Source organism: Gymnodraco acuticeps, unplaced genomic scaffold, assembly GCF_902827175.1.
Source record: "Gymnodraco acuticeps unplaced genomic scaffold, fGymAcu1.1, whole genome shotgun sequence".
Lineage (NCBI taxonomy): Eukaryota > Metazoa > Chordata > Actinopteri > Perciformes > Bathydraconidae > Gymnodraco > Gymnodraco acuticeps.
In genome coordinates, this window is record NW_022992053.1 from 1,887,428 (window position 1) to 1,902,542 (window position 15,115).

General features: G+C 42.3%; 1 protein-coding gene across 7 annotated transcripts in view; it reads right to left on the reverse strand.

Moving 5' to 3' along the window:
* Positions 1 to 15,115, reverse strand: part of LOC117536941 (nck-associated protein 5-like) — a 184,621-nt gene that overhangs the window by 155,079 nt on the left and 14,427 nt on the right. Inside the window, exon 2 of one of the 7 annotated variants that reach the window (XM_034202040.1) lies at positions 5,596 to 5,720. The exons of the other annotated variants lie outside the window; for them this stretch is intronic. Coding sequence (XP_034057931.1) covers positions 5,596 to 5,624 — 29 coding nt within the window. The 5' untranslated portion in view covers positions 5,625 to 5,720. The remainder of the gene's footprint in view (positions 1 to 5,595; positions 5,721 to 15,115) is intronic. 7 annotated transcript variants of the gene reach the window in all.

The following is a 15,115-nucleotide window of genomic DNA, read 5'->3' on the forward strand; positions in this document are numbered from 1 at the left end:
CGTGACCATTCACCAAGGCACTCTTTAAATTGTTCACCACGTGTGGAACATCAGGCATGAAGTACAGGTGCTGGTGTGGCTTCACAGGATGTGCTGTCCACGGCTTGTCATAGGTCACCCCAAAGGACTTCCACATAGCCCTATTGGGGCTCCCCATATCAGTAGTGATGTTAACCACATGAAGCCCTATAGATGCCGCTGCTTCAACGATGGTGAGTATTATGGGCCGGTACACTGCACCGTCAGTAGAATTACCACTGTAGTGGTAAGCCACAACCTGTTTCCACCGCGTAGTAGCACCAGCCAGCATGAACACTAAGGCATGAGTGGCCTGGCCTTTGTGGCCAGGTAGTGTTGTGTTCCCAAACAGCCTCCCTGTTCCCAGATGCAGCTCCACGCTAGGGGTGATGGACATCTCATCCAAGGTGAGCACACATTTCTTCTCCATCTCACTCATGCCATCTGCCTTCAGCCTCAGCATATCAAACACCTCCCCCAACACTCCTGGCTCCAGTTTGACGTGCTGCATCCTCCTCTGAATGGTCCTGATGTCAGGCAGAGGCATATTCATGCTTGGAAGGTTTTATATTCTGTAGTGTCTCAACAGAACCTGATATGAATTGCTTTATTGTCTCGTCGCTGGATCACCTCCCCCTGGCAACGTGGCCTCGTTATTGTTGACAAACCTGTTTTTGTTGCTGGTTCAACAGGAGCTTCTGTAAATAGTTTTGTAAATAGTTTGAATATTTATCATAGTAATCATTTTTAGTCTCCCACTCTCTCAATTTAATTTATCGTTTCTTTGCCCCACCAGATGTTTTGTTGTCCAAGGGCACTAATTTGGTCTGTGTTGAAGATTGTTTTACACTTTAGATTAATCAAAATTGTGTTTTTTTGGCTGAATTAATCTTTTTCTGTTGAACCCTAACCCTCTTTGTTCTCCTTCTCATTCATTTGACTTTGTTTTGTTCTAACACACATCCCTTTTTCCATACACTGTTCTTAATACTTGTTCACACATGTGTTCGTCCCTTTTACTTTGTTCTTCCTGTTGTTCTTGTTCAAACACATATATCAATTGTTCATCCACTGTTGTGGTAAAATGATATTCATAGTCTTAACATGATCATGCTACCCATGCTAACATGAACACAAGCGTTTCCCTCCAAAAATGTAAAACGTATCTAAGTAATAGGCTACAAAGCTTTCCGTTGTCACCCTGCCTCTCCAAATGCAAAACTGTCAATAAAAAGTATGCAATAATGCAATTACAGCTGAAAAAGTACTTGGGTGTGTGTGTTTTTTTATATATATATTTACCATTCAATAACGCAATCGCTGCTGTCTGTCTGTCCCATAGAAGAACATGACAGCGCAGCGCAACTATACTACGGACGTGACTGCCCTGGCAGTGACAGCAACATAGCCTGCTTGTGCTACCACACTTTCCCCTCAAAATATCGTTAAATAACGAAACTTATAAATAGTGCCAATCCATACAAAGTGTAACCACATCATGTATATATGAAAGCAATCTTTAAAAAATAACAGCGTTGGTTTAATCTATGACTATTTTGACCATGTTTGTGCTGTTTTTGCCATAGAGAAGCATTACCACGGAAGTGCGTTTGGAACTATCCCGGCATACATAAACCACGTGACCGGCTGGCGGCGACATCAAAGAGTGTCGTAACTCTTATCTCTCTAGGGCTCTGAGTTGCACTGTATGATCTGTGGTGTATGGGCTGTCACTCAAAAACTGAGTAGCCAATGGGGACACACCCCTGAAAGTCCCGCCCACCTGGGATGTTTGTGTCAAAATCTCAAACAAAAAATGAGGGAGCGCAAACGAGAGAGCTGCAGCGAGAGCAAAAGTCTGATCTTTGAGAAAGAAGAAACAAGAACTGCAAACAAAAATCTATGTTAAAACAAAGAAAAAAGACTCATAGTTTACATGATTACACAAATGATTTGTTTGCAATTTATAGTTTTATTTTTGAAATGTATTTTATTTTGCTTGACTTCGTTTTTTTTTCTTTTAAACTCATAGTTTTGCTTTATTCTGAGAAAGTGTTGCTTTATCTTTATGATACAAAACTAATCCCATAAAACTGGTGATAGAACTGAGTATTGAGGACATTACAACACTAATTTCATGGATTAGACCAGGCTAATTGGATAAATGTTTGTGCCTAAAAACGCTAGATTGAGAATAACTAGGCAAGAAAAGATTGTCTGGATATATCCATCAGCTAATAGTAGAAGAATACGTACTGTAGACTCATTTACAAATTAGGAGCCTGTGGCACATGAACATATCTTGTCTTTAATTTGACTACCAAGATGCTTTGTTTAAAATGTCAGCTTGTTTAACCTGCACACATCTTTTAGCTAGCAAATAACCTGGGGCTAAATTAAATGAGCAACAATTACATTTCCTCTATACTAACAATGGATTTAATGAATATGTGTAATTGATATAGTGACCAACCTAGCGAGAATCATAGAGACTGCTTCCCCTTCATATCTAAGCTGATACATAAGTCAAATGGAAAAAGCAGTTATGCAGCTTTAATTTAACTTGGTTCAATCATTTGAGGCACGCCACCATCTTTCCTGCGTATGTTACTGAAGACAAATGGCCAATAATCAGTTTAGTTCTGAAACATCTCCTGTTTTTTACATAAAAGCGTAAACCCTCATCTTTTTTTGTTGCCCATAGATCTGACTGCTTCGAGACACTAGTTGTATGTTCCATTATTTTGAAATACTGAAAATGACAATGATTGAAAAGGATTTGTAAACCTTACTTACTTCAACCTTTGAAGACCATTCTATGTGTTTAGGTAGAATGTATATCAGAAACACAAGAGGCTTCTCAATACTGAAATTTCCCCTCCTCGACTCCCCTCCTCGGTTCCCCTCCTCGAGACTTAGTCCACAGGAGATGCGAGCGGAGGACCGAGGAGGGGAACCGAGGAGAGAGGAGGGGAAGCAGCAGACGTTTAAAGAAATGAGAACTCCTCTCCTCTGAGCTGTCATATTAAAGAGACGTCCGTTCATTATTACGTGGCAACAGCTGCATCAGCTGTCGAGTGTTTTGTCATAGTGCTGTATCTCTGTTAGATCAGCTGAACATTGTTCCCCCACATATTTACTTTGAATTCATTGAGAGTGCGGTATAATGAGACAATAACAGGCTACAGATGCGGATACACACACACAAATATATTTATATAAATATATACAATTTAAAGTATGAGAGCTCTCTCATAATAACGTAACACAATCAGAGACTGGATATATCCCCCCCCCCCCCTCTCTCTGGTCACTGAAATGGGGAATTGAAATTACGGGCCAAAAGTTGTATTTACAAGTAGGCCTATTAAAAGTAAGCAGATGACACCAAACCAACTGAGACCCGTCTGTCCGCCGCATTTACGCACTGTACAACACACACCTACACACTGTACCACACACACACCTACACACACACCTACACACTGTACCACACACACCTACAGCTCCTAAAGCATAAGCCGTTGTGTATTTTATTATGTGAAGCAATGGTCTTAGAAAAATATCGACTCTTTGTTTGTAGATATCTACTAAACTAAAGCAAATAAAGAGAGTAGGGCTGTTATACTGAGTAATATATATTATACACACTGCTCTGCTTTCTGCATGGACCTTACAGCTGTTCTCACTGGAAACATCGCGACGCGATGAAAGCAGTTTCTAAAATAATATCCAGGGGATGCATGCAGAGCTGTCATTGGCTGAGATAAGTCCGGCCATGCGTCACGCCTCCACCGTTCCCGGAAATGCATCCGTGGATGAGCCGTGGAGGAACCATCAGTGTATCCCATGGATGTATAAGAAGAACTGGATACAGCGTGGGAGGCGGGGCCTCATTCATTCCTATGAGAGTTGCTCATTGGCGCATGATGATAAAATGGCCCAACTTTTGAGAGAGTGAAACGTCACAGATTACCCGGCATGCCTGAGAAGTACCCGTATGTGCGCTCATAGCGCATGCGCAACTTTAACCAAAATGCTCGTTCACATCAAGCACGTCAATTTGCGTACACGTAACAGCACCGTGCGTTCATGACAGCATGGTAATGGATTGTTATTATGATGGATTTGATATTAACGAGGTGGCAGTTAGCAGCTAGCGGCTAGCTAGTCATTATGCTAATGTAAACATCAATCGTTATGTACTTATATTACGCTGTAACAGGATCTAGTGATATCCAAGCAACAGAGCTTCATTTAGCATGAAAGAATGATTGCACTGTATATATATATATACTTATAATAATAAGTAATATTAACTGTATTTAATACAACATTTACGGTACAAGATGTAATCATCCAGCCCATGTAGTATGACAATGAATTACAGCAAACATGTGCAACATATCCATTATTACAGCTCCGTGGGGTGGCAGTAAGATATGGGTCCGTTCTTATTGTGCATCCATGGGTAAAGATAAACGCAACTCACATTGGTTTCTCAAACAGCATCTCTGTAAACTACGTGTATTCACTGAATGTCACTCTCTGCCTTTAACGGCTCGTTGTAGCTCCAATAGCTCCAGCCCCCACCCTCCCTGTGCCGGGCGGCACGGTCCCGTGGGTTAGATGCGCGTTCATAATGCAGAGGGAAATAACTCTCAGAATAACGTTATTAGCACATTATTACAACTTGAGGAACGAATGATTTTAATAAGGGCTATACAAGTGTTCATACTGGGTAGTTTATTTAGTTTACAAAAAATTATCCAACGATTTACAGACCACTCTTTCCCCATGTAAGTCAATGGGAAAAAGTGTTTCCGGGCCTGGCAACCAAACGGAAGTGTAGTACCGCCGTTTGGCCAGCACGAATATGTTCATCTGAGTCCAGCGCACTTCCTGGGGGCTTGGTGTATCCTCGGTTAGAGCTCCTCGTCCAGAGAGCCTCCTCGACGCTCGATCCTCGGTGTGCATTTAGAGAAATGACATGTCCTTCAAAATGGCGCGCTGAAATTCATTTCCGGGTCACTACCGGAGGACCGAGGAGTCGGGGAGGGGAAATTTGAGTATTGAGAAGCCTCTACAGAGTCTTGGTCGGTGTTTGCTTATAATAGCCACATGCTAATGTCAGACATACAGATACACAGAAACCTGCAGTAACCAGGGAGTATGCACTCACTTTTTCAAATATGTAAAATATGTGTCTTCCTTTTTAAAAAAAAGTAGAATACCACATTTATCCTTATGAATAATATTTGTTATATTATATGTTTATGCTGTTGAATCAATGTTTACCAATGTATTATAATCTGATTAATTAATAGAGAACCAACAGTGTCATAAATCAATTGATTTAAAAATTCAAAGCTCTTTTTAATCTGTGCCTCCATCTTCCTTGTCAAAAACCTGACACCTACATTGCCAACAATGCAACTTGGCCACAGCTCACAGTTCAGTTTTGGATGTGCAGTTAGCGGCTAATAGCAGTCTCTAACCAGACCAAACCCACCAAATGTATCAAACGTGTGTAGAGTGTGTGACGGTCTTTCAGGGTGGGGGTGGGGAAGGGGCTACCTGGAGAAGTGCTGCTGCAGTGTCACCATCTGCCGGCCCCCCTGCTGAGACCCCCCTCTCCCCACGGCCAGGTGCTGTGTGTTCTCCAGCTGAGGGTTACTGTGATGGATCAGTTGCTGGCGTCGCTGCAGGGGAGAGGAGTAAACACAGTCAGCCCGTTGTTACGTATAATCCCACTGAAGACCGCAGAGATACAGTACATCTGTTCATTGTATAAAAGAAGAGTTTGGAGAAGAGCCGTGAGCCGCTCCTCTCTCCACCTCGCACAGTTCTGAATCAGCCTCCACATGTGTGTTCTCCCCTCGACTGACAGGCTGTGAGTTGGACAAACTCCCTAATGATGACGTGAACAGGACCTTGGAGGAAACTGTCATTTGAAACCAAAAAACTGCATATATATAAAACACATTCGAGCCTGCCCTCATTGTGCCAAAGGTAGCAACATTTCAGGAGAAGACCATATTACTTCATGGCCTTTGGAGGTCCAGCTGTCTGAATAATTCTCAACTGACACACGGAAATGTGTTTGTGCTCACTCACCTGCTGAGTCAATGTGAATTGAGGATATATAATGTGTCTGCTGCACTCAGTGACCCTGGTAAACCTGCATTATTACAAAATAGCATTTTAAAGTATCTCTCTGAACCAACTGTGCCAGTTGAAGATAGAATCAGAGCTTTTGTCTCCCCCCTCTGTCAGCAAGAGAAAGGACCAGTGAGAGAGACGGAGGGGGCAGCAGATACAAGCCAAGTTTATGGAATGATGTTCCAGATGAAAAGGTTTGAGTGTGTGTGTTTGTTTTTTAAATCCTACTGTTAATAAATGAATTACCGTACCGTACAGAAACACAATTCAATTGCACCCATGTTGAATCTTTTATTCTTTACTGTACATGCAAAGTAAAGGACTACATCACTGAATCATAGAAATGTAAGAAACAAAAACAAAAGGAGAAACCTGACGAGAAAGAGAACTTTGAATCAGCACTGCCATCTGGTGACGTTAGCACATCACTAGCAGAAATACTGCAGTACAACAGATATCCTGACATGAACTCATCCTCATGAAAACAGTTTGAACCGGTGGCTTTTGACTCTTTTGGATCATAACAACGCTCAAATGAACATTAACAATAACAATCATAGCTAAGGCTGTCCATGAAACACTCGTAACATTTAGCTGATTTATCCATTAGTTTGTTTTATCAACAGCTCTGTATAAATGGAGTTTATTCACAGAGAATCATGTACAGCTGGAGCTATTTAGCAGCACATAACACATCAAATACTGTCTGTCTATAAAATGCTTTAAAAATGCCTGAAAGACCATTTACATGTTGACTATAATACTGGTGTTATTTTGTTGATGTTGGTGTTAATGTCTGCTTTTCAATTCATATTGTTTGTACATTAGTATTGTGTTTCTTATGGATTGTAACTTTATTGAGAAGTGGGTTGTCTGCCTCTTCCTGTTTATCTTTTGTCATCTGTTATGTTTGTGTATTTTAAAGTTATGCAAAACATAACAACAATAAACAATACATATTTAAAATATGTATAATAGGAAAATAAGTCTTGTGTTTACAAAAAAAAAAGTGTTACATTTGTATTGTGTCATTGTCCTTTTTTAATAAATGTATCATAAAGTCCCAATTGTCTGAACAGGCCATTTACAATTGAAGATGTAACCTTGGGCCTACCTCTGTCATGTTAAGCTTCTATAGTTTAGTAAGAAGTCCCGCACATGGATATGCCTTTCTAACGCACATATTCTGACTTCACATCAAAAAGGGAAAGCAGAGTCTAACAATGAATAATGTGGAGGTCACCCTTAATGGGGTACCTAATAGAATGGAGCCCTGACTAATGTTAATAGTTAACTCAACACACAGAGTAGTCTCCTAATAAAGTTGCCTAAGGCAAGTTGCTAATGTGGTAACACTTTATTAAGCAGTGAGGTTAACAACTGAAGCTCTAATGTGACAACATAGTTCTATTTCGGTCTGCCACAGAGTTCAACAATATTCTTCTCTTATAAGAGAAATCACTTGTCCTGCAGGTTTCTCAGTGGTTGGCCAGTAGATGGAGTTATTCCTTCATATTTCAGTCGTCCTGCATCATCTGAAGGCATCACCTGCCTCCTCATCCTAAATGTGAGTGTGTTCCCCTCACAGTGGAGGAAGAGGAGATGCAGAGCACAGCTCCAGGCTGCTGAGTCACACGCTCCTTTAACCAGTCGTGCTGTGACACCCCCCTTACATCATACATACTGACTCATCATTCTGTCAAACAGAAATGATCCAAAGTGTTCCCGGTGTACAGAGAGATCTTTCTTTGCAAATAAAAGTTGTTGTACCTTTAGAATGTAGAAATGGTATAATTAAAGTATACAGAATGATGTATTTATCTGCAATAATAATCATTGATGCATTATTGTGTTCATGTTTCAATGTTCACAGATTTACTGTGCAGCTTGAAATTCACCATGAAATAACAAATATCTAAACTACCTTTACATGTTATAATATTGGTGAATTACATTTGTATTATTATGATTAATCTGAATCTTTTAAGCTAAATCAGTCAGAGAAATGTAGCCTAGTAAAAAGTATATTTCTGTCTTGTAATTGTAGTGGAGAAGAAGTAGCAGGGAATGGAGAAACTAAAGTAAAGTAACTCAGAAACAGAAGTACAAGACTTGAGTTAAGTTTCTCTCCATCACTTCCTATTTCCAAACAAATCTTACCTGAAAAATACACACATTAATATTAATAAAACTGTCTACTGACAAAGAATGTATTTTCTAAGAAAATTATTTGCATGTAATCACTTCTGTAGTCATTTCTCAGAGAGGTTTAACTCGTGTTATCCCCACTACAGCTCATCCTGTGTGTGTGTGTGTGTGTGTGTGTGTGTGTGTGTGTGGATCCCTACACCAGGCTCCTGTAAACACAGCATTATACACCCCCCCCCCCTATACACCCTATACGGTGTTAACAGAAACAACAAGTAACAGGCACATATTTAACTGTTACAGAGATCCCCTTTGTTGCACTGCGCACAATATCCTGCAGTCTGCATCTGACAGGGGGGGGGGGGGGCACAAGTACTTTACCCTCAATAGATATCTCAGTAACAGAGATATAATGTAAAGGATTTAAAAATAAACATTATAATTCAGATAAGAAAACTATGTTCTATAAATACAGTGCAAATACAGTATGTGTGTATTAATATAGTATCTACATAAATGAGTCATTAATGCATGGTAACTATGAAACGTAATGTAGCTGTCGAATAAGATACATCTTCTTTATCCCGACGGAAATGTTGCGGAAGGGATTGGTGGGAAAACAAATACAAAACAATAATAATACATTATATATAAAGAATATAAAACACACAAAACTGTGATGTGTGAAAAGGTCTGATTATCCATCCATCCATCCATCCATCTTCTCCCGCTTATCCGTGGTCGGGTCGCGGGGGTAGCAGTTCCAGCAGAGAGCCCCAAACTTTTTTTTCCCTGGTCACATCAACCAGCTCTGACTGGGGGATCCCAAGGCGCTCCCAGGCCAGGTCCTAGGTCTACCCCTTGGTCTCTTCCCAGCTGGACGTGCCTGGAACACCTCTCTAGGGAGGCGCCCAGGTGGCATCCTAACTATTTGCCCGAACCACCTCAACTGGCTCCTTTCGACGCGAAGGAGGAGCGGCTCAACTCCGTGTCCCTCCCTGATGACCGAACTTCTCACCTTATCCCTAAGGGAGAAAACCCATCTCGGCCGCTTGTATCCGCGATCTCGTTCTTTCGGTCATGACCCATCCTTCATGACCATAGGTGAGGGAAGGAACGAAAATGGCCCGGTAGACAGAGAGCTTTGCCTTCTGGCTCAGCTCCCTTTTCGTCACAACGGTGCGGTAAAGCGACTGCAGTACCGCTCCCGCTGCTCCGATTCTCCGGCCCATCTCACGCTCCATTGTTCCCTCACTCGAGAACAAGACCCCGAGATACTTGAACTCCTTCACTTGGGGTAAGGACTCATTCCCTACTTGGAGTGGACAGTCCATCGGTTTCCTGCTGAGAACCATGGCCTCAGATTTGGAGGTGCTGATCCTCATCCCAGCCGCTTCACATTCGGTTGCGAACCGATCCAGTGAGTGCTGAAGGTCGCAGACCGATGAAGCCATTAGAACCACATAATCTGCAAAAAGCAGTGGTGCAATCCTTAGTCCACCGAACTGCAGACCCCCTCCCCATGACTACGCCTCGAAATCCGATCCATGTATATTACAAACAGGATTGGTGACAAAGCGCAGCCCTGGCGGAGGCCAACCCTCACCGGAAATGGGTCCGACTTACTGCCGAGGACCCGGACACAGCTCTCGCTTTGGGAGTACAGAGATTGGATGGCCCTGAGTAGAGACCCCCTCACCCCATACTCCCGCAGCACCTCCCACAGTAACTCCCTGGGAACTCGGTCATACGCCTTCTCCAAGTCTACAAAACACATGTAGACCGGATAAGCGTACTCCCAGGCCCCCTCCAGGATCCTTGCGAGAGTAAAAAGCTGATCCGTCGTTCCACGACCAGGACGGAATGCGCATTGTTCCTCCTCAATCTGAGGTTCGACAATCGGCCTGACCCTCCTTTCAAGTACCTTAGAGTAAACTTTCCCGGGGAGGCTGAGTAGTGTGATGCCTCTGTAATTGGCACACACCCTCTGATCCCCCTTTTTGAAAAGGGGAACCACCACCCCGGTCTGCCACTCCTTCGGTACTGTTTTTACATTACATTACATTGCATTTAGCTGACGCTTTTATCCAAAGCGACTTACAATAAGTGCGTTCGACCAACAAAATACAAACTTGAAGAAAACAGAATCATATAAGTACATCAGGTTTCATAGAGCCAAACATTTCAAGTGCTACTCAACTGGCTTTAGATAAGCCAGTCCTTTATTAGTATAAAAGTGCTTTGTTAATAGTTCTATCGCTCGAAGTGGAGTCGAAATAGATGAGTTTTCAGTTTGCGCCGGAAGATGTGCAAGCTATCTGCTGTCCTGATGTCAATGGGGAGCTCATTCCACCATCCTGGAGCCAGGATAGCAAACTGTTTCTATCTGTTTCGGTCTGATTAGTAAACGGATAACATTACAGTATGTCTTTCCAATGCCATCGCCAATATTGCCACCATATATTTAGAATGTTAGTGAAAGCTACGAGTCCAACAGAGAAGCAATGAGCTAACACTTAAAGATCTGAGGAAAGATCTCTATAATAATCATTCTCTGCAGGTTCTTTACTTAGCAAGCCTTCGAAGATGATATCATCATGGGTAAATACCGACAGTTACCGACAGGGTTATCTCTACAGTGTCAAAAACCTGCAATAGCAATTGGAACTGCTTTTACTCTGAAAGGAATGCTCATTTTCCAACGTCATTGTTAAGACAAATACTCAAAACGGTGAAACAGCTAGCAGACTGGTTCTGTACACGAGAGGGGAGAAGAACATCTCATGCATCCATGTTAAAGCAGTTTTTGCCATTTAAAGAAGTACCATGCTGTATTGGCTGTTTGGTGCAGTGACTGTGCACAGCTTCCCTGACCTAGAGTAAAAGCTTTGCTAAAGGTTCAAGGTTCTTTATTGTCAAACTGACATAGCTACAGAGTAATTATGTCGTTGAAAATCTTAGGTCACAGGCTTCTCCAACAATGCAACACAATAATACAGATAAGCAGACAACATTAAAACAATATTAAAATATACTATATTAAAAGTAATACAAAAGGATGCTCTCTATGGTGGACCTGTAGAAGATCAGGATGCTCTCTATGGTGCACCTGTAGAAGGTCAGGAACCTCTCTATGGAGCAACTGTAGAAGGTCAGGATCCTCTCTATGGTGCACCTGTAGAAGGTCTCTATGGAGCACCTGTAGAAGGTCAGGATCCTCTCTATGGTGCACCTGTAGAAGGTCAGGATGCTCTCTATGGTGCACCTGTAGAAGGTCAGGATCCTCTCTTTGGTGCACCTGTAGAAGGTCAGGATGCTCTCTATGGTGCACCTGTAGAAGGTCAGGATGCTCTCTATGGTGCACCTGTAGAAGGTCAGGATCCTCTCTATGGTGCACCCGTAGAAGGTCAGGATGCTCTCTATGGTGCACCTGTAGAAGGTCAGGATCCTCTCTATGGTGCACCTGTAGAAGGTCAGGATGCTCTCTATGGTGCACCTGTAGAAGTTGCAGAGTATCCTGGAGTCCATGTTAAACCTCCTCAGCCTGCGGAGGAAGAAGAGCTGCTGTCGAGCTGTTTTGGTGATGGTGTTTGTGTGAAGAGTCCATGTCAGGTCCTCAGTGAAGAGTCCATGTCAGGTCCTCAGTGAAGAGTCCATGTCAGGTCCTCAGTGATGAGTCCATGTCAGGTCCTCAGTGATGAGTCCATGTCAGGTCCTCAGTGATGTGGACACAGAGGAACCTGAAGCTGCTGACTCTCTCCACGTAGTCCCATTGATGGCAATGGGGGTGTGTCCCTCTCTCTGCTGCTTCCTGTAATCCACAATCAGCTCCTTGGTTTTGCTGACGTTGAGATGGAGGTTGTTATCCTGGCACCAAGATGTCAGTTTTCCGACCTCCTCTCTGTACGCCGTACACTGACCGTGTCTTCCAACACTCCAGCAGAGGCACAGGGACTCGAGCTGAGGTGTTGGTGTGTGCACCCCCCCACCTAAATGCTAAAGTGTTACTGTTTTTATTTATTTGCATCGTAGCTGTGCATTGAGCTCTCTCAGGCACCGTGAAAAACCTTTGAAGACAGGTTGTTCTACATTTAGACATTCTGAATTATTAAGTCATAAAGAGAGGGAGATATGCAAACAAATACAGATTAAACTAGAAGGGCCCTCAGACAGAGGACGCAGACCTCGCTAAGGACAACCGCCATATCCACAAATGATAACCAAAGTGAAAAAGCATGTGTGTATTTGCCCAGGAATTTGGATACACTCCAACAAATATTAGGATCTTCTTTGTACCATCAATACACTGACACCTAGTCTTATGACAATCTAGCCAGTGGTCTTTCTGTAATGCTGCTGACAGACAGACCCAGGGAAACATCATCTCCTTGGCAGGGGGGAAATATCCTCAACACATTCAAATCAATGTTAAGCTATTGAGCTTATAGCTTAATGGCTATTCCCAATGCATCATCTTTACAACATTATGCTGTTATAACTGAAATCTGATTGTGAGGTAACAATCCTACACTGATCACTTTGCTACATAGTCTATTTGCAACTCATAAAGTCCTATTGTGAACCCAGAAATGTTGAGTACCCCAAAGTGTTATTTTAGAGATGTATAGCAGGGGTCCCCAGCACATAGAAACATGCCGGATGCTAACTTGCATATGTTAGGCAATTTGCACAATTAGCATGAGTTGCGTTCATTAGCATTAATGGAACGATAGCCTATGCAGATCATTTTGGAGTGGTTTTAGGGGTTATTGAGGATGCTGAGTCCATTTATGACAGTTTAAGGATAACAAATTGCAATTTTAACAAGAAAGCAACCATAGTTGTACTCTTGGTTGGCTAATTTTGACTAGAATGAGCATTGTTGCGACCATTGGATATAGAGAGGACAAGATGAACATTATTACTACTACTGAGGACAATTATTTTAAGCCATTTTTTTCATTATTGTCCTCATATGCTATAATGCTGATTGAGACAACTTATGCTAATTGTGCAAATTGTCGAACATATGCAAGTTAGCATCCAGCACTTTCTATTTGCTGGGGACCAGTACTATACATTTCTAACATAACACTTTGTATACTCAACATTTCTGGGTTCACAATAGGACTCTATGAGCTGGCAACTAGACTAACATAGGAGCACATTATCGATCAGAGCCTCTATCAGAGCATTTACTTATTAATGTCCTCAGAGCGCTGTTAATATTCTCTACATCAGTGTTACAGTCAAACAATTTGACATGTGCTGCACTTCTCAATCACAGTGACTTCAGCGCAGAGGAAAAACAAAGCTGGAGTGTGTGTCCGTTTCAGAAAGGAAAGCTCTCCAGTGTAAATAGTGTAATTACACGTCTTCCTTTTGGGTGGTGGTGGGGGGGGGGGGGGGGGGTAAATTGGTATAATCAAGGCAGCAGTTCAGCCCCTGGCATTGGCGTTGGAATGAATTAGGACAGGACCTCGCTGAGATTTTTCCCCCAGGGTATTTAATGAATACATACTTCTGCCCCAAATCACTTCCTGCTGATATACAGGCGAGCCGGTCTGCATCGCCCACACTGGGGAAAGAGTCCTGCAGGAAATGTGGCTTTAATAGGGCTGCTGGTACACACTCTGAACATCAGGCTGATAGCACAGGCAACACACTGAGAACAGGAGAACAAACAACTCTGAGCAACAAACTACTTTAGTTTTGAGTAGTTTTTAATAGTGATGGCAGTTTGACACTGAAGCTTCGAACGGAGCTTCAACCCTGGACTTCCTATTCCATAGAAGCAGTGCTTCGAAGCTTGCTTCAAATCACGTGACATATGACGTCCTAAGCAGCAACTGCTTCATTTCCTGAATGAATCACTTGACTGGTTCACGGTCCATTCACGCCTCGTCTCGATTCTGACAGGTGACAGGTTGAAACAGTTTCAAATTTGAGCGCTTCAACACTTTATGACCGCTCTAAACAATGCACAATGTGTGGGTTGTTGTCGTAGTTTGCGTTGTTGCTGTTGAGTTGTTGTTGGTATTGCATTTGAATTGTAGTATCATTATAGAGCAAGCCAGGAAGAAAGATAGGTCGTTCTGGCTCGGGAAACACTTCGAAATGTGGAGAAGTTGTGAACAAAAAGACAATTATCAGTAATATAAAAACAGTTCAATATTTTAAGGAATAGATAGCCCAGTGGGTCGAGCCGGCGGCCCGAATGCGGCGATGTCCTCCGCGCAGCTGGTTCAAAGCCCGGAAAGGATGTATTTGAATCATTGCTTTTCAACTTTAATAACTGATAAAAGGCCCTCTCCGCCCAAAAATGTTTCCAGCACTCTCTAGTCTCTTCTCCATAACCCAATACACACAATTATCAATCTTTAATTGCAAATAGAACATGATATTCCAACCCAGTCTCATGGCATTTCGTGTTCACCAACACGATTTTTAATCTATTGATTCGTGTTCACCAATACGATTTCCCCCTTTTTTTCGTGTTGCACAGCACGATTTTAAAAGCAATGTATTTCTACTGGTAATGACGCTCATGGAAGCACGGCATTCGTTTGTGTCGGCTGCCCTTAAAGGCAATGTGAGCGTCCATTCTCATTGGATAACGGAGAACACCCGGAAGTAAGTAATCTCCTTACTGTTGATTGATTTTACAGTGATATCTGCACTACTCATCGACTAAAAAACACCAGATTATCCTTGTTAATTACACAACATTGATTGGTTTAAATTGTGTGCAATGCTTTTGTATTTTTCCCCTTCGATTCGGAGAAAC